This window comes from Pelecanus crispus, chromosome 6 (assembly GCF_030463565.1).
Source record: "Pelecanus crispus isolate bPelCri1 chromosome 6, bPelCri1.pri, whole genome shotgun sequence".
In the NCBI taxonomy this organism is placed as follows: Eukaryota; Metazoa; Chordata; class Aves; order Pelecaniformes; family Pelecanidae; genus Pelecanus; species Pelecanus crispus.
The window spans coordinates 30,306,892-30,334,114 of record NC_134648.1 but is presented as its reverse complement, the minus strand read 5'-3'; the positions used below and the strand labels follow the sequence as shown (position 1 = coordinate 30,334,114).

Here is a 27,223-nt window from a genome sequence, read left to right as displayed (position 1 = left end):
TGAGAAGGATGGCTGATGGAGAGAGGTCAGAGCGCTGGTCTGGTATCACAGCTGTATCTAGGGGGAGGTCAGGTGGTTCAGCTGGGGGAGAGAGAAGCAGGAAAACCTCTCTCAGCACATAATCTTTCCTCAGCTTTAACTTAAGGCCGAGAACAGTTATTCTGAAGTGAACCTGATGGTCAGCCTGACAATTTGAAAGAGACAAAAAAGACAGCAGATGCCTTGTGAGCAGAGACATCTGGCTAGGACAGAAGCAGTCTCTGTTTTGCAGGACATGTATGTGCACATCTCTGGGAGCCCTCTCCCAGAGGCCATGGGCTCTACCATGCATGTAAGGAGACAGACGTGACCAGCAGCAGCACAGCCAGGAAGACCAAAGTGGGTGTCCTGCCTGGCGGCTGGCCTGAGCCAGGGCTGGGATGAAGGGTCTGGTGGCCAGACGGTGGTGGGAGCTGCTGGTGCTTGGCTTCCCAGAAGGAGAGGAGACATGCTGGTGGTGACCTGGCTGCAGGAGGAGGAGGCAGCCTTTCTGCCCCAGGTCAGAGGCCAAACCACAGCCATGCTGCAGACAAATCATGTTTCTGTAGCTGGGGTTTATGCCTTAAGATGGAGCTGTGTCAAAGCTCCCCCACTCCCTGAATGGATGCTGGTGAGTCTCTCGGGTCCTGCATGTGGGACCATTCAGTCTGTGCATCCAAACTGCCAAAGGGACACCGAGCCCCCCTCGGGAGGCTGCCCCGGAGGTACCTGTGCGTGGTGACCCCGTGGGTGTGCGCTTGTTTCCACACTGGCCCAGGAGTAACATCTCTTTCGAGTTTGTCTGGCAGGAGATCAAGACTCCTGAGTGAGAGCAGGGCTGCGTGCCTTGGAGGGCTCTGCTTTTCTCTGGAGGAGCAGCTGATGTCCTGGGTCTTGGCCAAGAGCTAACACCATTGTCTCAATGACAGTCCACTCCATGGTTTGAGAAATGCTGATGGCACCTGCCGTATATTTAAAGTTTGAACCGCTAAAGCAGTGCCGCCCACCCCATCCAGGACTGTCACAGACAACGGTGGGTATGCAGGGAATACGAAAAGTTCTCCTGTTCAGCTCCAGAAGTGGCCTTGGGACCTAAAAATACTGATGTTGTCCACTCCTGTGCACAGCACAACCTGCACTTTATGAGATAGCCTGCAAAACATGGGGAGGAGAGGGAAACCTGCTGCTCGGGCTGGTGGGGAAGGGTAGCAGGGAAGAGCATTCACCCAAGATGCTCCCTGGAACACAGCTGGATGCAGGAGTGGGTCTGCCCGTTCTGGGGAGAGACCTGCAACCTCGAGATGCATTCCCTCCCCCCACCCCCCCCCCCGCTTTGTGCCTGTGGAACGTGTGTATAAGCTGCTTTTTTAATTCCCCTTGCTGTGCTTGCAGCCCTGGCAAGCTTCAATAGGGCCAGGGTTGGTGCTGGGGCTGCCAGACCTGTTGCCAGCCGGGCGCTGCAAACCTGCGCGGGGTGGGGAAGCGCAGCCTTTTTTTAGCTGCTGCTCCTGCTGCCTCCAGGCTTGCCCCCGCTGGGCAGGAGGCCCTCGCAAGCGGCCCTGCGTGTCCAGCCCCTCGCCCTGGGCTGCTGCCTCCAGCTGCGGGCACAGCTGGGGGGGGGGGGGGGGGGGGCGCGATCCAGCTGCGGGCACATCTGCCCCGCAGGGGCCGGCGTTTCCCAGGGCCCGGGCAGCGCGGCTGGGGACGGGGCGCGAGACGTCGCCTCCAGCTGCGGCCGCATCTGTCCTGCAGCTGCCGCCGGGGGCCGCGGGAAGGAGCCCCCGGGCCCCCCCTTCATCCCCCCCGGCGGCAGGTATGTCCCTCCCTGCCGGCACCGCCAGCATCCCCCTCCCTCCATCCCTCCTTCCCTGCCTCCTTCCCTCCCTCCCGCCCGCCCTCCGCCTGCATGGAGAGAGCCACGGAATGGCGGAGCGAGAGAAAGGAGCCGCATCCCCGCCCGCCTCCTCCCCCTTCCTGGGGCTGCACCTCGCCTCGCCCCCCAATTTCAGGTACCGGCCGCCCCCCCCCCCCCCCGGGATCCCCGCGGGGCTGCCCCTGCCCCCCGCCCCGGGCAGCGCTCCCCTTCTGCTGCAGCCCCCCGCCCCGCACCGCCGCGCCGGGCCCCCGCCTCGTCCAGCGCTTCTGCCCGCATCCCTTTGGCCCCCACGCACCCCACACATCCCTTCAGCCCCCCCACCCCAGACACCGCTGAACCCTCACACCACACATCACTCCAGCCCCCCATCACTGCTTCAGCCCGCCCACCCCATATGTTGCTTCAGCTCCCCCCTCCAAGCCCATGTTGGCCCTCACCCCCTACACCATTTCAGCTCCCGCCAGGCCCCTGCTTGGCCCCATGTCCCCCTCTAACCCCCCGGCCTCCTTACCTGCTTTATCGCCTCATCAAACACCTCTTCCTCAAAAAAAAAAAAAAAAAGCTTCATCCCTTTCTCCACCCCCAGGAAAGCCTTTTTCTAGCCCTTTCCTAGAAATCCCAGGTGCTCCCACTTCCTTCCCACCCCTGTGAAACAGGAACCCCAAGTGAGATGGTGGGAGAGTGCCAGAATTGATCCTCTCGGCAATACCAAGCCTTCCCATTGATTTGGGATGCAGGGGGCTGTCTGACCTCCGAAACCCAGCAAGGCTGCTCACAGGGACTTCCGATGGCACGGGCCAGGCCAGGGATGGCCGGAGGTGCTGACCTGCAGGGGCTGGGGGCTCCAGACCCTCCGGTGCCTCCCGAGGGCAGCTCTAGGATGGGGATGCGCTGGGCAGGTAAGGGAGCTCTGCTGTGGGTGCAATGCCTGGCGTTGCTTCTTGCCATCTGGGGGAGGCTCGATGCTTCTGGCAGCCGTGCCATCGTCAGCCATTGCTCTCTGCTTGCCTCTGGCACCCTGGGGTGCTGCAGGGGAGCTGGCTGAGAAGGGGGGGATCACTACTGGCTGCTTTTTGTGGTGAGATTTTGGGGAGGGAGAGGAGGGGCTGGTCCACACTTGGGGCCATGGCTGAGCTCATGCCTGCCTCTGGCAGGCCCCAGCCCCTGAGGCTTGGGGGCCAGCGGGTCCCTGCGAGGAAGCGGGCAGGTGCAGTTGAGCTATGGTGGTGGTCAGACAATTTACCCCTGAAGGGCTCCTCTGCTCCCGGAGCCCCTTTGCCGAGTGGCTCCTGGGCTTTGGCAGCCGCCTTCTATTGCAGCGCTGCCTGCGAGAGCTGCTGGGAGCTGTTGCAACATGGCTGGGTAAACCCTGCAAATCGAGCGATTAAATGCTGCCTCTGGAAATGTCCACCATGGATAAGGGGCTTGGCCACTGAGCCGGGGGCCGGCGGCTGAGCAGCTCCAGCCCTATGAGAGGGTCGGGCTCGTCACCTGGCACTGTCTGGGGTGCAGGGGCTGTCTCCTAGGCACCCTCCTGCTCCCCAGCAAAGAGCAACACCCCGGGAGGGAGAATGAGGTGCTGCTTGTTGCTGTGCCTCAGACCTTCGGAAAGGGAGCCCAGCACCCTGGCAGCCTTCCCCGGGGAAGACCCAACCTCTGTGGGGGAGGCCGTGCAGCTGGGTGGAGAGCTGGGGAGTCGGGGCAGGAGCACGAGATCTTCCCCGGCCACCAAGCTCAAGGTGTGAGATATGAAGTGGAAAGAGATGCCGGTGATGTCCCTGAGCCTGGGGCAGGGTCTGGCAGACCAGAGGCGACACTGTGGCAGGGAGCAGCATGCGAGGAGGGAGCCCCGCTTTTGCAATGTTTGTGAGCTAGATTACATGGCACAGCTTGGGTTGTGCCTGTCCCAGGTCCTGCGTCCCTACCACAGAGGCTCAGCGAGGGGCCATCCCCCACGGCCGAGCTGGGCCCAGCGACAGTGAGCATGGTTTAGGGTGAGGGATCAGCCCGCGGCTGGCAGCGAGGTCCTGGGTGAGCCCTGCCCTCTCCCCCAGCTTGCTGCTTGCAGGATGAGGTATTTCAGCTCTTCTGCCCTCCGGTACGTGCGCCTGCTCTTCCAGCTCCCTGAGCAGCAGCGTGCTGGCCTGAGAGTTAGGTGATTGGGTGGCTTGAATCGAGAGAGGACTCGGTCCTGGCCAGCAAGTGACCCGATGGGCTGGAGTCTGGAGCTCTGGTGGCCAAAGATGGTGGTCTGGCAGGTCCTCATTGCTGGTGATGGTTTGGTGTTGTCTGAGAAGAGGTGGGAGGAGAAGGATGGTGAGGTGAGCCCTCCTTTAGCCAGGAGGACCCCCAGAGGTAGCTGCTCACCACAACAAGAACAACAGCGTTTTAGGAGACGGCAATAAAAAAGTTCTTCTCACCTAGCCTCCCTGTTGTCCTCAAGCCTCCCAAAGCCCCGTGGTCAGGGCTGCGCCCCGCTGGGGCTCCTTGGCATCTTTCTCTGGGACACCATGTTGCAGCTCCTCACCCTGGCAAGAAGCTTTGCCAGTGCTTTGGGACAAGCTTTCCTGTGAGGGGCTCTCTGGGGCCTCTCTGGGGGTGGGGGTCCCTCTGCCAAGCGTAAGAGGGGCAGGGAGGGCTGGCACAACTGGGGTGCAGCTGGGTGCAGGGCCCTGCAGCGCTCGCCCTGCCGGCCGCCTGCCCTGCTGCCCACTGGAGCATGGCTCTGGTGTAGCCCGGACCTGGAGGGGGTCAGGGACCAATGTCCTCTGTCTCCTGGTTTCTGCAGTCCACCTAGCTGCAGGAAGGCTCCTGGGGAAGGAAACCCTGAGGGAATTATTTGCATGGGTCAGGACAGAGGGGGGAAACTACCCCCCTCCTCAGGAAGCCCTGTGGGAAATCACAGCCCTTTCCTGTGCCATTGCTGGGGCCTCGGGCAGGGAGGAGGTCTCCGGGGGAAGGACACCTCTCCATCTCCTCGGGAAGTTCGAGGAAGCACCTTCAGACTGAGGCAAAAATCAGTCCCAGCACTACGGGTTGTTTTACCTGTCTGCTGTGCTAGTCTGGAGCCATCGGAGGAGCGTGTTTGGAGGCAACGAGCTGGGCGTTGGAGCGGGGCTACCTGTCTTCTTGTGAGAGGAGACGAAAGGGCTGTCTTCTTCTGATGGAGAGAAAGAGGAGCCTTCTCCTCAGTTAAAATAAAAGAGTCTCTGTGGCTCTTGCAGATGGAAGAAAAAACCCGGGGCTAGCCAAACGTAGGATCGTACTTTCCTTCCCACTGATGCTGGTTACAGGACTTCCACACACTGCTGCCTGGGAGCAGAGTATCAGTGTACAGCCCGGCCAGCTGGGCTTGTTGGAGCCCCCAGCTCCATCGTGCCGTGTTGCCCTGGTCAAGTCCCCACACGGGAAGTCCTGCAAGGTGGCAGCGGGCTGGGGAGGCGATGCTGGAAATCCCCTTTTCCCTGGCAGGGGACGGAGTGGAGGGAGGCACAGCAGCCAGGCTTGAGTATAAGGCTGTTGTTAGGGCTGCGATCAGGCTGCTCCTGCTAAGGGCAGGTAACGCCTGCCTCCGCTCACGCACACGCATGTGGTCCCTTGCTCACAGTTCCTGGGTGTCCTGAGTTTATCAGTTCTCATGCATTCAGCAGGTCTGCCAGCCTCCGGGAGCCTCTCAGCACATCCTTGAGAGCACCCGCAACCTCTGCAGATGCTTGCAGGGCTCGCCCACCCTTGCGACCAGGGGGCAACCTCCCATGTACTTGCGGTGCCGTGGTGCCCGCCTGCAGCGGCATGCCGGTGGCACCCGCGCCTCTGCTGCTGCCGCTGGGGAGGGAAGTTGGCCAAAATACCCGTGTAGGTCCTGCTCAGACTTTTACTGCCAATGATGGAGCTGAGGGGAGTCAGAGCTGCTTCATTTTTCTGGTATTTTTAGCCTCTTTGAGAAACAAGAGAGAAAGGCAGGGGTGTTTCCAGCACAGGGAGCAGGGGGGATAACGGAGAGCCTTCCTTGTATCTCCTAGAAAGACCTGGAGCATCCATGTGAGAGGAGAAAAGGGCAGGAGTAATACAGAGATAGAGATTTCTTTATTCATCGCATTAAGCGAGGAGGTTTCAAGCAGATGAGGTGCCTCCAGGCAGAGCAGATAGGGAAGATGGAGCCCCGGATACTGTTATCAGGGAGTTGAGAGACAACGCACACAGTATCATGAGAGACATTTGCCGGTGGCATGGCACTGGTGCCACAAGTTAGCTCAGCAGCATGGTCCAGGCCACCCGGTGAGCTGGACTCCTGCTGAGGGGAGACCTTATCGCTCTCTACAACTACCTGAAAGGAGGGTGTAGTGAGGTGGGTGTTGGTCTCTTCTCCCATGTAGTTAGCGATAGGACGAGAGGAAATGGGCTCAAGCTGCACCAGGGGAGGTTTAGGTTGGAAATTAGGAAAAATTTCTTTACGGAAAGGGTGGTCAAGAATTGGAACAGGCTGCCCAGAGAGGTGGTGGAGTCACCATCCCTGGAAGTGTTCAAAAAACGGGTAGATGTGGCACTTGGGGACATGGTTTAGTCTAGTCTACCCTTGACTGGTTTAGTGTGGACTTGGTAGTGTAGGTTAATGGTTGGACTGGATGATCTTAAAGGTCTTTTCCAACCTACACGATTCTATGATTCTATGAAACATCACCCACCTTAACCCGGACAGGGGTGAAACCGGGTCCCAAGGACCTGGCAGTGCCGGTCAGGCTGGTGGGAGATACACCCTTCACTCACAGCCCCTGGGCTGGGGGGCCAAGGAGAGCTCCTGGGGTGAGCGTGGGGCAGGAGGGCAGCGCTGCAATGGGTGGCAGTGGGGCGCAACCCCGCTGGGTGCCAGAGCATATGTGCAGCTGGTGGGGACGGGGGTGCCCTGTCCCCATCTTGAGATCAGGGTGGGTGCATCTTTCCCAGAGCTGCTTTGGCTCCATCCTGATGGGGTGAGGGGTGAACGGCTCTGTGGAGGCTCAGCGTCTGCGGCACGCTGGTGGGCAGCAAGTGGCTCCAAGAGTCATGGGAGTGATGGAGGATGATCTGAGGCCACGACGCCAATAGTTTGTTGGCAAGGCCTGGCAGCCCCTCCTGCGAAAGGCCCCTATTTCCTTCAGCAGCAGAAGAGTGGTGGGAGCTGGCAGAGCAGCTCACCAGGTATTTCTCTGGCCCTTAACAGGGGTTAGAGTTTGGGGAAGCTCAGGGACAGCCCTGCCTGAGGCAGGAGCAGGGCTAGGGGTTAGGTGGGGGCAGACGGGGAAGGGGCAGTGCACCGGGCACTGCTCTGCACCGGCTGGGCTTGCCCCTTGGCGAAGGTGCTCCTCTTGCTTCCCTCCGCTCAGGGAATGCGACCGGCTGCGATGCTGACCGTGCTGTGCTGGAAATGCTCCGGCCTTTGTGTCGGTGAGCCAGCCCCGCTCTACCTGGCAAGAAGCCGGACAAATGCTCCAATCTCCTGCAGGAAGGAATCCCACCAAGCCCCTCATCCCTGGCGTGGCCAGCAATGCTGCAAGGGCAGGAGGAGGAGGAGGCCGGGTGGTGTGGGCATCCGTGCCGGGGTGAGCAGATCCCCTGTGCCTGCTGCGGGTGCTGGGGAGCGGGCGCTGGAGCAGGACCAGGAGCCGGGCTGGCTGGCTGGCGAGCAGAGGCAGTCAGCATCCCCAGCAGAGTGCAGGGACTTGGCACTGGCTCAGCTGGGGAGGTTTTTTTTGTTTTGTTTTTTTTTTTTTCCCCTCCAGGACAGCTGATTCCATCTATTTTTAATGAGCTTCCCCAGGTTGCGCAGTGAGGAGACAGAGCAGTGCCGGCAGCTACAGACTGCGCTGGGGCAGGCGGAGGGGCAGCGGGTGCCGGGGACTCGGCTGTCAACTCCCTCACTCCTTCTTGCCCCAGGCCTAGGGGTCTTCTTTGGGGTGGGAGCGTGTCCCCCAGGGAAGGGGGGTCCTCATCAATGCAGCTGCCCTTGAAAATGGAGTCGAACACCGAGGAGGAGAGCTGGCTGGAAGATCAGTGGGAGAAATGGTAGGGGACTCGCCGGGCCTCGGGGTGGGGGGCTGTCCCCGCGGGTGGGCAGAGGGACGAGTGGCAGCCCCTCGCCCCTGGGCACGTTGCCCTTCTCTGCAAGCGATGACCGCAGGACAGGAGCAAACTTGGCACCCAGTTGAGCCCGAAGTTTTCCTGGCTGCGCAGGGAGCTGCGTGGCAGCCGGGTGCCGGAGCGGGAAAGGCAGCCGGCCGCATCCTGCCATGCACCGGCATCTGCATTGTCTCCCCATCCCTGAGAGCGCGGGCAGGGCTGGCTGTCCCCATCCCGGAGCGGGGGGCACTGCCACCCACCCCCGCAGAGCCGGGGAGCCCCTGCCAGCCTCTCAGCAACATTACACTTCTCCCCGGGACCCCGCAGCGCCCGCTGCGCTCCCGCACCATGGCGGCTGGAGGCCCCGAGCATTAGCGGCTGATGGTGTCCCACCCTGGCGACCCGCGTAACCGGAGAAGAAATCGATTTGTGCTTTGAAGGCTCATCATGAGCCTCCTGCTCCCCGTTCCCTCCCTCCTGTGGGCAGCAGCAGATGGGGGAGGGGTGTGTCTGGACACCCCACCCTGTGCTGAAGGCTGTGTCCCTGCCCCCCCCCCCCCCCCCCGATGCATCTCGTGGGGGCTGCCCCCATGGGCACAGCTGTTCCTGGCCACCTTCACCCCAGGAGCCCACCACTGGTGGGGTCCTCAGACACATGGAGGGGAGATGCTGCTTTCCCCATGGGCTTCTCTTGCTCCTTCCCCCGCTCTGGGGGCTGGGACAAGGGAGGTGTTACCCCTCCATGGCACTGGCTTGGTGCCACTGCAGGGGGGGAGCCCCAGGGTGTGCGAGCGATGCTTAACATGAGGGTGGCAGCTCTGCAGGTCACCAAATACCCTTCTCCTTCCTTCCCTGCTGGTAGAGGGTGCCGGGCTCGGCATGGCGCTTCCACCCCAGCATCTCCCAGCCCAAGGAGCTGGGAGCAAATGGAAACTGGCAGCATGCAAAGCAGCGCCCGTGGCCGCTCCAGACAAACTCGGGGGGCTGAGTTGGTTGGCAGAGGACTTTCAAGCTGGGCTCTTTTATTTACCCCTGTGGTAATGAATAAGCGAGAGGAGCATTGCGGTACCACCACGGAGAAATGTTTTAATGCACAGAAGCCAGGAGTGCCTTGCCGTGCCCCCCGGGGATGCAAGCAAGCATGCAAGGAGACCTCTCATCAGCATGTTTCCAGCTGCTAAAAGGATATGTCTGTAAAATTCCTAAAGGGGTGTAATGAGCCTGTGGGGCTGAGAGCCTTAAGGGACCCCTGAGGCCATGCAGGCAGGCTCGGCAGGCCTGGCTCGACACCACCAATGGCCCTGGGGATGCCCACAGTCACCCCAGGGAGTGATTTTGGCACAGAGGGAAATCGCTGCCCTCTCTTACTGCCGGTACCTGAGCTGGGACATCCCTCCCAGCCACGGCTCAGGGTCTGGTCATGCCATGGCCGGGGGGGTTTGTGGTGCTTGCAAAGTTTGTGGGTCCCGATATGGTCACCTGTCCCAGCGGGTCCATCCTCCAGCTGTGCCCTCCCAGGACGCCCAGCCCTTCCCCTCCCTGTAACCCTGGCCTTTGCCCCACTGGGTGTCTGTGCCCAGCTGGGACAACCCCAGAGCCTCCCTAGGATGGAGGGAGCCGAACCTCCTGGGAACACCTGGCTGTGCTGTCTGTCCTGTCCTCTCCTTACCTGCACGTCCCTGCTGGCTCCGGTCAGGCAGGGGCTGGTTTGGGGCACGCTCCTCCTGCCTCCCCCACAGTCGTGGACCATGCCAAGCTCAGCTGTTTGGTGGGGACAGGCCCATCCCCTCCAGAAGGAACCCTCTTCCCAGTCTTTCTCCCCAGTAAAGACTGGGAGAGCGTCTCCTGAGGCGGGCAGCGCTGCTCCCTGCCCACAGGCAGCACGCTGCCCTGCACCCTCCTGCCCACCGCCTGCGCAGTGGGTGACCACCCCGTCTCCGCTCCCTCCAGGCTCACCCACGACATCAGCCTCGAGGAGTTTGAGGATGAAGACCTCTCCGAGATCACCGACGAGTGTGGAATCAGCCTGCACTGCAAGGAGAGCCTGGCCACCCGGGTAAGCGCGATGGGGATGGGGAGGGGGATGGGGACAGGGAGAGCGTGCCGGTGGGGTTGGCAGGGCCAGCAGCTCCTGTGCAGGACCACCAGATCCCCAGGCTGGTGATGCTTCCTTAATGTACCCATTGCCATGACCCCAATCCCCTCTTCCCAGCAGTGCCCTCTCCTCTCCATGGCACAGCACAGACCCTTTCTGACCCAGCCAAACCTGGGGACAAAAAACCATCTCAAAGCTGGTGCCTTTTGGTCCCCACTGTGCTGGAGGGGTTTGAGTTCATTCCTCAGGGATGAGCCTAAGGGTTTGGGCGTGAGTGGGGGCATGCCCCCCATTTGAGCAGGATGGCCAGCAAGCCTCTCGCACCCAGTAGGCATCCTTGAGAAGCAAGGACACATGTGAGGTGGCACCAAGGTTCCTGCACAGGCTGTGCCTCCTGTCCCCATGTGCGTCCCTGGACCTGCAGGTGCAGCTGGGCTGGCATGGTGAGAGCCCTCCTCCACTCACCCGAGGCGTTACTTCTGGCTGCCTTTAGCAGGAGCTATCCTCAGGTGTTTTGGACGCAGGAGACCTGGTGTGCCAGTGAAACGGGGATGGAGAAAGCAGCTCCAGCCCTAGCAGGCAGCAGGTGAAATAAAAACGGGAGCTGTGAAGCCTGTGCAGATGCTGCAGACAGGTCTCCCATCCACCTTAAGCAGCCTGGGGCACGCTGTGGAGACCCCGACAGGGATCACACCACTGTTTGAACTGCCCAAGAAGGCCACAGGGGCAAAAACATGGAGATAAACTGACAGTTACATTGGATTAGGAAATATGCAGGGATTCTGCATTTTGCCAGTGTGTTTCATGTTAAAGGGATGCAAATGCTGGAGGAGCAACCAAACAGTTTGAGAATCATTTTGTCCCTCAGGAGAAATATTGCTTCTGTAAAACTGATGAAGACCCAGCAAGGAGGGGAAAGGCAGAGGAATTTGTCGCAGATTTAAAATTAGAAAGTGAATTTGTGGTGTTGGGAATCCCTTGTTACAGGCAGGACTGTACAGGCAGTCCTCATCCCTGGGAGGCGAAGGTGTCCTGCTGTGCTCCCTGGGCTAATTCGGGACCTTCCCAGCAGAAATTTGGCTGCTCCCAGAGATGGGTCTGCTGCTCCACATCTCTGCTCTGGCCGCAGCCTCCTCCTGCTCCAGGATGTTATGGCCAGGGAAGGACAGGGAGAGCCTGGGCTCGTGGGCTGTGTACACTGAAGGAAGGAGGGATAACACTGGAGACAAAACCCGGGGCTGGGTGTCCATGAGGGCACAGCCGCAGCGAGGGCAGAACATTGGGAAGATCCTCCTGCCTGCAATAGGTGAGGCAGGCAGGGGCTGTGGGTGCATTGCTGGACACTTCCCATTAGCCGTCCTAGCTCTCTGCTGCTGATAGCACCACTGGGCTCTTAGGACAGGATTTCTTTTTTCTTTACGGACTGCCAGCCCTTGGCTGAGGTTTGGCAGGGAGGGTAAGTGATGCAGGGGTACTTGCAGCTCAACTGCTGCAGCCCTTCCTTGAGGGTGAGGAAAAATAGACTGTTTCACCCATTTAAAACAGTTTACTGAGGGGTTTCTGCATCCCTGCACTGCGATGCAGAGATCTGACCCTCAGTAGAGGGTTTACTTGGGCTCCAGCAGCAAGCCCCATGCCTTCCCCAGGGATGGCTTGGAGCTGCTTTGCACAAATGCTTGGGTAGGTCTGCTGGGGTGGAAGGGGGATGCAAGGCTGCCCCCGGGGAAGCAATGAGCTATTCATAAACACAGCAAAGGAAGAAGCCTACCACGCTCAGGAAAAAATGCCTGCTAAAAATATGTCCAAATGGTTTATATGGGACACGGAGGATTGCCCAAGGAGCAGAACCAGAAGTGGCGACAGCAATGGCAGCAAGATGGGCTTTTCAATCCCAAATGTCAAAGGTGAGAGCCAGGGAGCTTTCCAACCCATCTGCCGTCTGGAGCAAGCTCGGGGCGACAGGGTTGCAGGATCTGCCTGATGGAAGCAGCCAGGCCCAGAGGGAGCAGCTTGGTTGAGTCTGTGCACGCCGTGGGGGCTAGCAAATCAGTAACGACCCGCGGCCGGCATCAGCCAGCTAATTGCATCACGTGAGGACGGCTGGCTTGGCAAGTCAGCCTGACGCCAGGGCCAGGGCCAGGGGGGCCCCGCGCTGATGCCCTGCCTGCACCGAGCTCCTGGTGCTGGTGCCGCAGAGCACCCGTGGTACGTAGGGTGGAGGGTTGGCCCTGGTCGCCCCGCAGTGCCAGGCAGTGGAGTGACAGAGTGAGGGATGCGGGGCGAGAGCAAGCTGCCAGTTCGCCAGATCACACTGGAACAGAGAGCAACGGGGAAGGGGGAAATAGGGGCTCTGGGGAGCGTGTGAGCCGGGGGGCTGGGGGCATCCAGCCACTCTGAGCTTCCCGACCCAGAGGCGAGTCTCTGTAGAGACGGGCAGGCGCAGTCACCGCCCCAGTGGCAAGCAGGAAAGTGCCGGGATGGAGTGAGGGGACAGACCCTGCCAGAGGGGACAGCCAGGAACCTTGGCAAGGAAGGGGGCCTGGGCAGAGCCCCTGGGCAGCAAAACCCTGTGGCAGGAACAGGCAGCTCGTGTGGAGTTCAACACCCGAACAGAGGTGGGATTTGGGTTTTTTTCAGTCCTGGAAAAACAAAGATGACTTCATTGTCGCTATTTTAGCAGCTTGCCAGAAATAGTGGCTTAGACACACAGAAACTGCAAGGAGGCGTAGACTGATGTTTGTGCAAGAGGGAACTCTATACGATGACAAGGGCCACACCTCATAGATGGGAGACCACTTACTAAGAATGAGGAATATTCCCAAACATGGCTGAAACACCCCTTAATTTCAACGAGAAGACCCAGGTGAAGGAAAACCAGGAACGAAGCAAGGGATGGGCTGAGGAGAGCACTCAGCGGAGGAGCAGAGCTGCCTTTAGGGCTGCTTCGGGTTTGGCTTGGAAATCTGGAGTGACTATCCCTGGTTTCAGCAAGATCAATCCCAGCAAACAACCAGGCTGTGGTTAATAAAGGCTTGGTGCCTCACCTGTATTCCAGGAGCTGTGGAAAATGGTTAATGCAGGAATGAAAAAAAAGAAAAAAAAAAAAAAGAAATACCCTCCTTGGAAATACCTGCAAGCATGAGAACAAGTGCTCAAAGGAAAAGAGATGATATAGGGCTGTGCTGAGCCTTCATGGTCTGCCTGAAAAGGCCTTGAATCAGCCATGAAGATACAGATATGTGGAGGGAAAAAAAAAACTACTTTGATTTTCCAGCATAACAAGACAGCTGGAAATGCCGGGCTTCCTCTTGATGTTCACCATCCCTGATGCAGTGTGCCGCTGGCAGCAGCCGCACCCGAAGGCCAGCGGGACCCACTGCAAAGGGGGAAGCAGCTGCCACGAGCAGGCCAACCTGCTGATCCGGGGGCTGGCAGGGAGCCAGCTGCATGGGCTGGGAGCAAACGATACAGCAGCAAGGGCGGCTGCTTACTCCGGGCAGCTTTTCAAAGGCTGTCCTGTGAAGCTGCCTCTGTGAGCCATCGCCAGCTGCGGCTGCTCCAGGCTGGGGGCAGAGAGACTTCTCCTGCTGCTTCGAAGCCGGCAGCAAAGCAGCCACAGCTGGGTGGTAGGGAGAGGGGACACAGTTGTCCCCTCTGCTTGGCAAGTCCCCCTTGCTTCTCCATGCTCATAAAATGCTTTTCCCAGCTGAAGGTTTTGTCATTTCTCCTCTGACAGGGAAGGCTGCAGGGGTGGGGGAGCAGGGAAGAGCCTTTCCCCTGCTCAACCATAGCGGGTAGGGACCAGGGTCACTCAAGCAACATCTTGCATATCACCCCGCCGCCCTTGCGAGAGCCTTTCATTCCTAGGGAAGTGAGCAGCATCTGTCCCTTCCTGGGGTCAGCAACAGCCCCCACGCAGGCAGTTCCCCTGGCTGGACCGGTGCTCCCAGGGGTGCTCCCAGCACCTTGCAATTGCAGCAGGGCTCAAGCTGCCCCAGCCCCCCTGGGGCCCATGGACCACAGCATCAGGACCATCAGAGACTGGTGGCTGGACACTGGGACTTCTTGCCATTGGGATGGCACTGTGTGGGTGGGAGGTAGCAGCAGCAGGAGCACACCAGCATCGTGGCCATCCCAGGGACAGATCTGTAATGGAGGTGTAAGCCTTCCCATGACTGCATCAGGGTCCAGGTGTGCCTCTTGTGTACATCCCACCACCGGATTTGGGCACTGGTACTGCTCTCCCACATGCCCTGATCTCTCCCACAGGTTAAAGGGACTTTGGGAAGTCACCTCACCATTGCATCTGTGCTGAGGCGTCATCATACTCAGGCTGGCCTTAGGTTACATGAACTTGTTCCTAGAGAGCTCCCGAGGCAGCCTGTTGTGGTGGGGCAGCATCCTTCCAGTTAGAAAGGCTTCCCAACATCTAGTCCCTGCCCTTGCTTTGCAGATCACCGCAGGTCCCACTCAGATGGTAAGGTGATCTATTTCTGTGTGGTTTCAAAATCACTTTGGTGTGCTACAGTCCATTAATAAGTACCTGTGGTGTTTGTAGTTCATCCTAGCTATTGAACCTGGAATGGTGCATCCCTCCTAGGGTGCACTTTTCTTCAAAACAGGTACTGTTTTGCTTTTCTGCATCCTTCTGGGACTTTCCCTCCTCTGTGAGTTTTCCGACTGATTGCTACAGCTACAGGATTACTGAGGCAGCATCATTAGCAGTCTAGGTTGAACGTCACCAGCTGACTCGAACACACCTACCTTAGCTAGGTATGATCTATTTAGCCGGCATTGCCTCCCAGTTCTTTCCTTTGCTTCTGTTTCCTTGTTAAAATCCACGTGATTTGCCACAGGCAACTGGTGGGATCTGCCATGGAAACACAGAGCTTGTTGTATGAAGGCTAACATTAAAAACAAGGGAGTTAAACATTTAAAGCCTTGAGAGGACGGGTTTTGGTGGCAGCGCTCCTCCAGGAGCTCACTCAGTGCCTGCCAGGACTGCAGCAGGGGCACTGGGGTGAAATGGCCCCCCTGAGAGGGGTCATACTGTGCCTGCAGCAGGCAGAGCCCTGCCTGCGCTGGCTTTAGTCCAACAGTTTAGGAGCTGGTAGCAGTGAGAGCTCTTAGAGGGGCTGCTGGATCTGCTGTAGCTGTTACTTCTCCCATAGCTCAAGGGGCATCCTCCATGCAGCCAGAGACACGGATAGCATCAACTGTAAAAAAATGCCCTTCACCTCTGCCTGCTGACGAGCTTTCCACTCACCACAAACAGCTGATAACACTGGGAATTCAACTTGCTAGTGCCAAGGTGCAGCCTTTGTTGCTGGCTGCAGCAACCTGTGCATGTGCAAGCTCCGGTTACTGCAAGGAAGGTGGCTTGGGAAGGAAACCGCTGACCTTTAAACACCTGCAGCCGTGGGGGACATCAGTGCCTCTTTGCCCAGCAACGCAGCCGTGAGAGCATCCGCTCCTCGCAGCCCTCATGGGCCATGGTGGTCACCTTGCTCCAAGGGTGCAAGGGGAAAAAGTGGGGCTGCTCCCCGCCAGAGCACAGCCACCGCCAGCGGGTGACTAGAAAGCTAATGTCAGGCTGCCGGCTTGTCAGGCATCCCTTCTGCATGGCTTCACATCCCAATATGTGCAAATGCAGGGTGTATGAGAAGAGGTTTGTTCAAGCTGAGGAGGCTAAGGGGGGGTGTAACTGCTGTCCCCGGCTGCCTAATGGGCGTTACAGGGAAGAAGGAGCCTGACTCCTCTCAGAGGTGTGCAGTGAAAATGTCAACCCCATAGAGAGAAGAAGTAGTAGTAGTGCAGCACTGGCACCAGTGCCCAATGTGGCAGCGGGCTCTCTGTCCGTGAGGATAATCCGGTGTGATGGGCAAGGCCCTGAGCGACCTGCTCTGGGCAGGGGTTGGACCAAACCTCCAACCAGTATGATTGCGTGCTCGTATGAGTGCCAGTTGCCAGGACAGGAACCAAGAAAGGGCACGATCTGCCCTGGGAGGGAGAATCATAGGACAGCCCAGGCTGGAAGGCACCTTGAAAGATCACCTGGTCCAACCTTTCGTGGGAAAGGGAGCCTCGATGAGGTTATCTAGCACCCTGTCCAGCTGCATCTTGAAAACCTCCAGCGATGGGGACTCTACCATGTCCCTGGGGAGGTTTTTTCAGAGAGCGCTTGCTCTCACTGTGAAAAAACGTCCTTGTTATGTCGAGATGAAACCTGGGCGCGCACATCTGCGCGCTTGGCGGGGAATGTGGCGGTGACATGTACCTGCCGGGAATGAGGTGACGGGGGTGCCCCGGCCCCCCGGGAGCAGCCAGCAAGGACGGATGCTGCCCGGCGCCTGCCTGGGGAGGGGGCGCGGGGCTCCCCGGCCTCGGGAATAACATCCCTGCCCCTTTAAAAGGCAGAGGCCGCCGGGTGCCGATGCGGCTGCACCGGCGCCGGCCCCCCCCCCCCCCCCCCCCCCCCCTTTCCCCGGCCCCGGCGGGAGGCGCGGCGGCTGCCCGCCCTCCCGGTGGCCTGATCGCGGCCGCTAATCCCGGCAGGGCCATGTGAGCCGGCAGGGCGGCGGGGCCCGGGCGGCGGGCGGCGGGGAGGCCGGCCGGCTGCAGGCGGAGATGCTCCAGCTCGACCTCATCGACGCGGCGGGGGACGCGCCGGCCGAGGAGCAGACGGCGCCCGAGCCGCTGCAGAAGGAGCCCCCGGCCGGGACCACGGATGTCTACAGGCCGAAGAGACCCACAACTCTCAACCTCTTCCCGCAGGTGCCTCGCAGCCAGGTGAGGCCGGGGCGGGAGGGCGAGCGCGCCAGGGGGGTCTGGGGAGGAGGAGGAGGATGAGGGATGCTGCCGCCGCCGGGGCTTTTGTCTCGGAGGGATGAAGGGATGGATGGCGGGGCTCGGCTGGAGGGATGGCGGGGAAGAGGCTCCGCTGCCCCTCCCCGGGATGCCCGGCGGGGCGGCCGCCCGCCCCCCCGGGGGTCCCTGCCCGCCGCCGCCCGCATCCCCGAGCCGGGTGCAGCGCAGGCTCGGTCCCCGCCGCAGGGCCGGAGGGAGCGGCCTGCGGGCTCGGGGGGGCCCGGGGGGGGACCCGGGGATGTGCTCACTCCCTGCCATGCCGCCCCTCCACCGCCAAGCCCCTGCAGGCTGTGCCCCCCGCACAGCCCCTGCCCGGGCACCACGCTCGGCCGGGTGCATGGGGGGGCTCAGGGCTAGGGGGGTCCTTCTTCCATCCCTGCTGCCCAGGTGGGGAGGGAGCAGGCCGGGATGGGGCATCAGGGTGGCAGGGCTGAGCTGTGCCCCCAGCACCTTGCCCCAAGGGGCGAGGCGGGAGCAGGGAAGGGACCCGGTGGGGATGGAGAGCGAACGAGGCATGGCGTACCAAACGTACCAAACGCGTGAATGAGCCATCACGGGACAGGGCACCGCACCACGGGGCTGGCGAGCCCAGGGTGGCACCACTGGCCGACAGCTGGCTGGGCTCCAGCCTCAGGCCGGGGCAGCGCCAGCCCCAGGGCAGGATGGTGACACCGGGTGCCCCGTGCCCAGCAGTGGGGACTTGGCAGCCTCCGCTCCTGAGCAGCAACGCCCAGCAAAAGAAGCATTAATGTCAGCGCCCCGTGCAAAATTTGAGAGACAGAACGGCAACGCCCAAAATGGTGGCCAGGAGGATGAAGGGGTTCTGTTGTCTCACTCGCTCTCAGATTTTGCCCGAGGTTTTGGATGGTTTCCCCCAAGACTGCCTGCCCCATGCGGCTTTGGCATTGCTGTTGTCTCTGGGGCAGGCAGCATTTCGGTGCCCCGCACGCTGACCCTTTGAGCAGCAGCCAAAGTCCCTTTGCCCCGTCTCTCCTGCAAACTTCACGAACCCGTACAAGATGCGCAACGCGCAGGGCTATTTTTGCCACCCTCCTGCATTCAGCCATGCCTTCTGTCAAGTAGGAGGATTTTCATCGCGGTGACGTTCAGCCGAGGAGTGTGAAGAGAAAGGCAGGTGTCCCTGTGGGTGACAGATGGGGAGTAGTTGGATCTGGGTGTCACTAGCCCAGCACTGGCAGCTGATGCCAGCTCTCTGCCTGAGGCCATGGGTGGGAGGAGGAGGAGGAGGAGGAGGAGGAGGAAGGCACAGAGCCAGGATGGGTGCCCTCAGGGCAGCTGGCACCAGGGACAAAGGCAACAGGGCTGGGGAGGCGGTGGGGGGGGGGGGAGCCCTACCAAGCATAATGGACAAGGGGACAGCAGCAGCCTTGTCCCACCCTGCGCGGGGACCTGGAGGAGCAAGTGGCACGTGGCAGCCACATCCAGCTGGGGTGACGGGGGACAGCAGGGCCCCCCTCCTGGGCAGCCGGTCCCAACCAGTGTCCAGGGGTGGCAGCAGGCCTGCGGAGAGGGATTTTGGTGGGGGAGGGTTGCATAGATGGTGGGCTGGGGAGGGGGAGCTGATGGTCCCCTCGCAGGGGGATGCTGGAGGCTGTGGGGCCACAGGCATGGCCGAAGCTGAGGACTTGGGGTAACAGGAGGTGGGGGCTTTGCCGCAGCTGGCAGCAGGAGCGCGGAGCCAGTGGGGATGGGGGCACAGGGCTGGGGCATGGCTGGCTGGGGAGGGCAGTGCTGTCAGCGGCATCCTGCAAGAAGCAGGAGAAGTGCCGGAGGCAGGCTGGCTGTAAGGTTCTTGGGGTGCCCGTTCTGGATGCCTACCTCTGGCCAAAGGTAGGCGAGTCCACATGTGGTGCCCCAAGGAGAGGACAGGGTGCAGGGCATCCCTTTGGGATCGGCCTGAGATCTGCCTCCACCTATGCCAGACCCTCCTGCACCCTCCTGGCTTGCCCTGCTCCCTCCTCCTGCAGGTGGTCAGAAGAGGGACCGTGGCCATGCGTCTTGTCTTGAATGCCCAGCCAGGGCGCCGGGCTGCCCTCCCATGCCTCCAGCATCCTCGTGCTGCGCAGGGTGTGCATGGGTAGGGCACCTCCTTGCCGGGCCAGGAGCTGGCTTGGTGATTGATGTCTTGGTTGTTGCTGGGCTCTCTGTGAGAGTCATCCTAGGTAGATGGTCTGGGATGAGAAGAGCATCCCCAGCTTCCCAAGAGAGGAAGAAACAGTTGCTGGGACTGGCTAGGTTCATCCTCTAAGACCTTGTGAGTTCCTCTCCACCCTGGCTGGGCGTCATGGGCTTTGCAGACCCCAGAGTGCCCTGGTCCTGTGGGATGGGTGGGCTCTGCCTGCTGCGTTGCTGCCTCCTGTCCTGGTCCAGGCAGCCGGGTTGGCTCGTGTGCTGGCCCCGTGGCACTTTGCACGCAGAGGCCATCGCTGCGGCAGCTCGCCTGGCCCGCGTCCCAGCCCATCGTGTCCCTGGGAAAGGCAAGCGGGGACGCGCCGTTATTTGCCTTGGCACGGGAGGGGCTCGCGGAGGCCGTGGTGGGAGGTCGCCGAAGCCCTGTGGTGGGGGTCTCTCCCCTCCCTGCGCGGAGGCAGGGATCTGGCAGCCATGGTTCAGCAGTGTGTGACTCGGTGGAGTTTCAGGGCAAAGGCTTGCTTCGTGTTGGTGGGGAGGCAAAGCAAGTACGGGGCAGCTCCTGCACTGCTGGTATGGCTGCAGGCTGGCGATAAGGCTGTGAGAAAATCCAGGGAGTCCCAGCAGGGCTTAGTACTTGAGCAAAAACTAATGGCATGGAAAATGCCACTGCTGCAGCTGGGGGAGAAACACCCTTGCGGAGATGGGCAGGGAGGGCTTGTCCCCCATCTGCAGGAGGGCCCTTGTTAGAGGGGGACCAGTGGCCTTTGGGACCGGGGAGGGCTCCTCTCCCAGCCCTGCAGACAGGAGACTGCCGTGGTTCTCTGTCCCCAGGTCTCGCAGTGAGGCTGAGCGTGCGTTCCCCTGTGCACACACACGTGTGCACACACATGGCCAGCCACCCAGGGCAAGGCGGGCAGGGCACAGCACCCAAAGAAACTCGCCCCAGCACGGGCAGCCTGATCCTGCCTTGCTTCTCTAGCTGATCAGGATTGATGTCTGCTAGTGGACTACATATATATGTGTGTCTGCATGTATAGATATGTATCTGTACATATATGTGTGCGTGCATATGTGTACCCCTATATACACCCAATATGGATGACTCCAGTAGCAGGTGTCAGTCTGTCCTGTAGCTGGCTCCCAGCTGGGCAGCAGCACAACCCCTGGCCCTTGGGACTTCCCCCATTTAATGACGTTGGATGGTTTGAAGGTAGGCAGGGCCCGAAGGATTGGAGCAAAGCATGCCTGCCCAGCTGAGGTGGGCTCTAGGCAGGCTCAGGTCTTGAATTTTTGGCTTGGGACCATCCAGTCGTGGGCTCCTGTGTCCGAGTCTCCCCGGGGCAGATGAGTACATCCATCCAGGCCAGGCCGTCTGCCTCCCGGCTGGCTCCTTGCCTGCCCTGCTTTGGCCACCGTGTCAGCTCTTGCAGCAGCGGCGTGGCAAGGTGTGGGTCCCCCGGAGAACCGCGTGCCCAGGCAAGGGGGGAGCCAAGCGGGGTGCTGTGGACCCGGGGAGGGATGGGTGCTGCTGCCACTGCGCCACGCGCTGTTTACTGTCTGGGTTACAAGGCAGCTTTGTTCTTCTCCTCAGGACACTCTGAATAACAACTCTCTGGGGAAAAAGCACAGTTGGCAGGAGCGGGTGTCCCGGTCGTCGTCCCCTCTGAAAACGGGTGAGTTCTCAGGCTGTTGGCCAGGGGCAGCTCCTTGCACCCTTTCGTGGCTCTCAGAAGCCTGGGGCAAGTCGTGCTAAGAGCAGGAGGTTGGAGAAAACATCCCACATGGAGGCAGGGTGCATGTCCGTCTTGAGTCTGGCTGGCATCCCCGGCCACCTTCCCTGGCAGGGAGCATCACCCTCCGCGGGGCTGTCACTGCTGCTCTCCTCCCCCTCTAGGTGAGCAGACCCCTCCCCATGACCACGTTTGCCTGAGTGATGAGGTCAATCACCAAAACAGCACAACCTCCACCAAAGACCGGGGCACATCCACGGAGAGCCCGTGCCGGCGCACAGCGGCCACCCAGATGGCACCCGCCTGTGTCACCTCGTCCCGGCCACCCGAGAAGCACCAGGCCACCAGCCGGCCCCCACCGCACGGTGCCAGCGTGGTGGTGGTGACGACAAGGGGCCCCGAGGCCCACCGGGACCGCATCCGCTACCAGACGGACGTGAGGCTGGAGGCCACAGAGGAGATCTACCTGACGCCCGTGCAGAAGAACTCGGACCCTCTGGAGACTGACAAGCCATTCCTGTCTCAGTCCAGTGAGAACCGCATGTCCATCAGCTCCGACATCGACACCTCCGGCTGTTCGGCCCCTGGCAGGGAAAACCAACCCCTCCATCAGCGAGGAGGACGAGGTGCTGGACTACATGTCCTCCCCTGACAAGACGAACCCGCCCAGGGCCTCCTGCGGTGGTGGGAGCGGTGGCTCCCGGCCAGGGCACAGCCTTCAGAGAGCCTCGGTGAGTTCGGACACCAGCGCCCTCTCCTACGATTCGGTCAAGTACACCCTGGTAGTGGACGAGAACGTGCAGCTGGAGCTGGTCAGCCTCAAGCAGTGCTACTCGGGCTACAGCGACGAGAGCGACTCGGCCACCGTCTACGACAACTGCGTCTCCTCGCCCTACGAGTCGGCCATCGGCGAGGAGTACGAGGAGGACGCGCTGAAGCGCGACTCGGTCTGCCTCTCCGAGGACTCCACCCCCGAGGCGGACATCCACTTCTCCAAGAAGTTCCTCAACGTCTTCATGAGCGGCCGGGCGCGATCCTCCAGTGAGTGCTGGGCGCCGGGGGGAGGTGGGCTGGTGGCTGCCTGCCTGGGTGCCCTGCCTGTCCCTGGCACGAGGCCGAGGGCACGCTCAGGGCCCCGCGGCGAGGTGGAGGGCCACCAGCAGGCACCAGCCCCAGCTCTGCTTGCTGCAGCCTGTGGCTTCGTCCCTGGTGGACGGGGAGGTGTGGGGGGCTTGGAAAAGCCTTGCGACCTGCAGGTGGGGGTGGCCAGAGGTGCTTCAGGCTGGGTTTTTTGGCTAGCCCGAGGTATGGCCGTGCTGAGAGTGCTGAGGGGAAGGCTGGGTGGTCTCGCGGTGGGACAGCATCCCTCCTGGAGTGTCCCCCTCCTCGCTGAGCCCGGAGGAGCACCGGGGCTGGTGGCACGCCCCGGCAGGCAGGGCTTCCTGCGGCACGGCCGGTCCCACAGTGCTGGTGACGCCAGCCGTCACAGCGGTGTGGGGTGGCGCGGGGAGGTCGTGGTCCCAGTGGGGACCACTGGGCGCCAGTGCAGCGGCTCCAGCCGTGCTTTTCTCTCGTGTGGCACCGCATGCCTTCGTCTCGGCCCAGCCATACCCCAGGAGCATCAGCAGCCTGTTTGGCTTTGTGTCCATCCCTTGGTTGTGGTGCTGACCCCTCAACGCTGAGATGTCCCCCCTCTGCCTTCGTCCCCAGGTGCCGAGTCCTTTGGGTTGTTCTCCTGCATGATCAACGGGGAGGAGCAGGAGCAGACTCACCGTGCCGTCTTTAGGTGAGCTCGCAGGCGCAAGCGGTGTCCCCAGCCTCTCATGGGGCAAAGCCAGTCCTGCCCTCCCACCACAGTGGGGCCAGCCCAAACCCCAGTGTTTCCAGCTTTTGGGAAGCCCCGGGGACCAAAGCACTGCCCATAGCTCATGTCCTGCCCAGGAGCGACATCTGCCCAGGCTGCTGCAGGGGCAAGATCTCTGAGGGCAGCCGGGACCTCCGGGGAGCAGCATGGGTGGTGCCATAGGGATACCCTTGCCTTAGGTGCCTGGGTGCTGCTGCTTTTTGAGCTTAAACCTGCTTAGATGCTTTATTCAGCATCTTGGGTCCCCATGGCTAATCATAGAATCATAGAATGCTTTGGGTTGGAAGGGACCTTTAGAGGTCATCTAGCCCAACCCCCTTGCAGTGAGCAGGGACAATTTTAATTACACCTGCCAGGGTGCCGCCTGCTTGGGCCAGTGGTGGGTTTTGTGTTGCCCCTTGCCCCAGCAGTGTGCCGGTAAGAAGGCCACCAGCACTGCTGGCCAGCCAGGTGCTAGTGCCTCCCTGCCCAGGTTTGTGCCTCGTCATGCGGATGAACTGGAGCTGGAGGTGGACGATCCTTTGCTGGTGGAGGTGCAGGCAGAAGATTATTGGTACGAGGCCTACAACATGCGGACGGGTGACCGGGGCATTTTTCCTGCCTACTATGCTATTGAAGTCACCAAGGACCCAGACCATGTAACAGGTACCGAGCCTCTGCGCGTAGCCTGCTGATGTCCCCCATCTTGTGTCCACCTCCTGTCTGCTGAGCAGATCCTGGTGCTGGGCCAGGGGGATGGAGGGAACACCAAGCTGGGCATCCGGCAGGGAGTGATGGGCAGCTTCTGGTGCAATGGTGGGAGCTGGTGCTGCAGGAAGCCTTCCCTGGGCAGGGAAACATGCAGGGGTGGGAATATGGAGCGGGGAGGTGGACCTCAACCCACATTCCCGGTCACTGAAGACAATCCCTGCTGTGTGTTCCCTCTTCCAGCTCTGGCCAAAAGCAGCGACTGGGTGGACCAGTTTCGGGTGAAGTTCCTCGGTTCCGTGCAGGTTCCCTATCACAAGGGCAACGATGTGCTGTGCGCGGCCATGCAGAAGGTAGTGTCCCACCCCATCCCTGGGAGCAGGAGTGCCTGCTCCTTCTGGCAGCAAGGCAGAGCCTCAGTGGAGAAAGGAAGCAAAGGGAAAGGGTGAGCCATCACCACTGTTCACGAGTGCCAGGGCTTTGTCTGTCTGTCTTCTCCCCCAGATTGCCACCACGCGCCGCCTCACTGTGCACTTTAACCCACCCTCCAGCTGTGTCCTGGAGATCAGCGTGCGTGGGGTCAAGATTGCTGTGAAAGCCGATGACTCCAAGGAGCACAGCAAGGTAGCACCTCACTCCCTGCTCATCTCATCCCTTCCCCAGCTGCTGGCTTGTGCCCCCTGTGCTACAGGTCATGTTTGCATATGAAAATGGAGGATCTCCACCTGTCTAAGGGTCTGAGAAACACCATCAGTGGGGTTGTAGGCCCACCTCAGGGTCCCTCACCGTCCCATGGGCTCCCAGCTTTGGGCCATACTGCTGGCTGATGCCCTTGCAGCTGCCAAGCACGTCGCTGCAGTGGGATGCTGTGAGCTGAGCCGTGCTGGTAATCTGTCAGCTGCTCCTAAACCTTTCTGCTACTATTTTGAGTAGTGTCCTCCAGATCTGCCCTGTAATCTCTTTAGCTGGCTATGGCAGGGTGCTGATTAGCGTTCGGCATAAGTAGCCCAGCAAAGCATGGTGAGATGCTGGGCAGAGGCAAGCGAGGGCTTTGCAGCAAGCCTTTGGGAAACCTCCCCTGCAGCTGGGGGGTAGTAGTTTGCGGCTGTGGATGCTGTGGTAGGGAGCTGGGCTGGGGTTTCTACAAGTCCTGCCTCTAGAGGATGCCATCAACTTGGTTGCTCTTTAAACTTGTATAAATAAGTTGTCATTTCTGGCTGGGACCTTTTGAACACCCAGGCTTGAATGACTTATTTAGTTCTAAGTTATCCATTCACCTTCTATCTGCTGGTATTTCCGAGAGCCTTTTTAGCGAGGGAGAAGGGCTGCGTGCACTGGGCAAACAGCAGCACTGACCCTAGTCTGAGTACAGCCTAACCCGGGGCCTCCAGGGAAACCCTGCAGGAGCTGCGAGAGGTAGGGGCAGCCAGGGTGGGAGCCAGCAGGGCTCTCTGGAAGAGCACCCTGTGTGCACGTGCTTGGGGCCATCCTGAAAGCACTGCTGGTAGCAGCCCAGGATCAGGCTCTGATTCATTTCACTGCTGAATCCAAGTGCATATTTCTAGGGGCCAGAGACTGGCTGCCCCGCAGGGTGGAGGGGAGGAAACCTTTGACAGTTTGTCTCTCTCTTCCCCAGGTAAACAAGTGTAGCCATTTTTTCCAGCTGAAGAACATTTCTTTTTGTGGGTACCATCCAAAGAACAACAAGTGAGTAGTAAGGAGGTGTGGGGCGGCTCTCAATGCCAGCAGCTCGGTACAGAGGCTTTGCTGCCTTCCCACTCCATGGGAGCAGCACGAGTGGGGCTGGGAAGGGATGGCTTCCCAGTGCCCCGCTCTTGAGGGCTCTGTGTCTCCTGTGAGCCCAGCGCTGCAGCTTCATGCAAAAGCAGCCTTTGGACAGGAATTACATCCCAGCTCTGGGCAGGGGCCATGGCAGCTGGTGGCCACTAGGGTTTGCAGGGGGTGCAGGTCCCAAACCCTTGTGCTCAAGGCTGGGTACACTTCGGGGATGCTGCGGTACCTGTGCCTGCTTGTCTGCTGGTCCAGTCACACCCACTCTCTCTGCCCTCAGATATTTTGGGTTCATTACCAAGCACCCTGCTGACCACAGATTCGCCTGTCATGTCTTCGTCTCGGAGGAGTCCACGAAGCCACTGGCAGAGTCTGTAGGGTGAGTCCTGGGCGAGGAGGGAGGCCCTTGCTCCCGAAGGGGAGGAGGAATGAGGCAGCCAGGCTGAAGCCTGCCATCTTCCCATATGTGTGGGGCTTGGACCTGGCCCCAGGCTGGCACCTCTCCCCTTGAGTGAGAGGCTTGGGGCAAGAGCCAGGGCTGACAGGGCTACAGGCAGCATATTTCTGACAGCCCTGGAACAAGTCCCAATGCAAGGCCTTGCAGGCAGATGGCTGAAAGTCATGCACCATGCAGGGGATTAGAGCAAGGATGGAGTCCCTGCCGCTCTGATGGCAGCTCTGGGTGCTAACGCAGGAGGGGCCAGGGGCTGGACGGTCAAACTGGCTGCAGGGTAGGGAGCGAGGGTGAGAAGGGAAGCAGGGCTCTGTAAATGCCTCGCAGGGAGGGCGCTGCTCAGCTTTGCCCGGTGCTGTGTTGCAGGAGGGCTTTTCAGCAATTCTACAAGGAGTATGTGGAGTACACGTGCCCCACAGAGGACATCTACCTGGAGTAGGGGCTGGCACAGGCACCTCCTGCACAGTCAGGGCTGCAATCTCGCCCCTTCCCCGTGTCGTGCATGGACAAGAGCTGCTTTGAGCCTGGAGGAGGAGCGGACCCGGGGCAGGGCTCCCCGGGGCACAGAGTGCCGCCTCTTTTCATGACTCCCCTTCCTCGGGCTGGGGCGGCGGGGGATGGGAGGGGGGAGGGCTGGACAAATTGTGTTTATTGTACAAAATACTCTTTAGTTTATTCTATTGGAGAAGCACCTGCTGGGTGCCCTGCCTGTGAGCAGCAGAGGGGTGGGCAGCAGCATGCTCAGGCCCTTTCCTGCTGCGGGCTGGGGTGACAGCATCTCCTTGTGACCATGGCCCAGCTTCCCGTCACATCCCTCTGGGGTGACTTTTAATGCAGTGGCAGAGTCGGACTCTCGCAGTATGACGACGCAGCAGCTACAGCAAACAAGACCCATGTGCTGGCTCACGCCTGGGAGATGAGCTTGCCCTGGGCGGGCATCGCCTCCCTCCCAGGCCCTGGGGACAAGGCTGCTGGGCAGGGATGACAGAGGGAGACCCAGTAGCTCCTCTGCCAGAGGCGTGCCGGCAGCAGGATGAGCTGAGACAGCTCACCCTGGCCTCTGCCCCCATCCCTACCCCTCTTGTATCCGTGCCCTGGGGAGAGAGAAAAGTCTGCCCTGTATCTCCCTGCAGTAACTACATCCTTGGGAGGGGAGACTTTCTCTGCCCCTTTTCCTCTCTTCCCCCAGCTGGAGGTGGCAGAGGCAGCAGCAGGGCTGGGCCACCCCAGGGCGGTGGGCTCAGCCCCTGCGCAGAGCTGGGTCCCTGCCAGAAGCGGGGCAGGGAAGGGCTAAAGCCTGCAGGGAGCCATGCGAAGCACCAGGGAGGTAGAAGAGCTCTCCTGGTCCCTGCAGCCAGCGGTCTCTGTGCTTCAGCTGGATCTGCTGTGATGGCAACAACTATTAAATATGATGGTTCATGGAGCAGGGCTGCCGTGCTGTTTGTGTCCCACCACAGTGGGTTTGGGCCATGATTTGTTCCTTCCCTTGGGACCCCCAGAGGAGCTGCAGCTTCTCTGGTTTGGTCCGAGAGCCCCGGTTGCAATCCCTGGAGGCCAGAGATCATCGTATGATGATCAGAAGGGACCTCTG

General features: G+C 60.6%; 1 protein-coding gene across 1 annotated transcript; it reads left to right on the top strand.

The window, feature by feature from the left end:
* The first annotated feature begins 1,941 nt into the window (after window positions 1-1,941).
* Window positions 1,942-26,071, top strand: MAPK8IP1 (mitogen-activated protein kinase 8 interacting protein 1). The gene is given in 14 exon segments (XM_075712791.1): window positions 1,942-2,027; window positions 9,941-10,046; window positions 11,215-11,223; window positions 16,659-16,874; window positions 20,698-20,779; window positions 21,001-21,401; window positions 21,403-21,877; window positions 22,547-22,622; window positions 23,173-23,345; window positions 23,631-23,740; window positions 23,892-24,011; window positions 25,024-25,094; window positions 25,459-25,557; window positions 25,999-26,071. Coding segments are annotated over 14 exon segments (2,097 nt in total).
* Window positions 26,072-27,223: the final 1,152 nt, after the last annotated feature.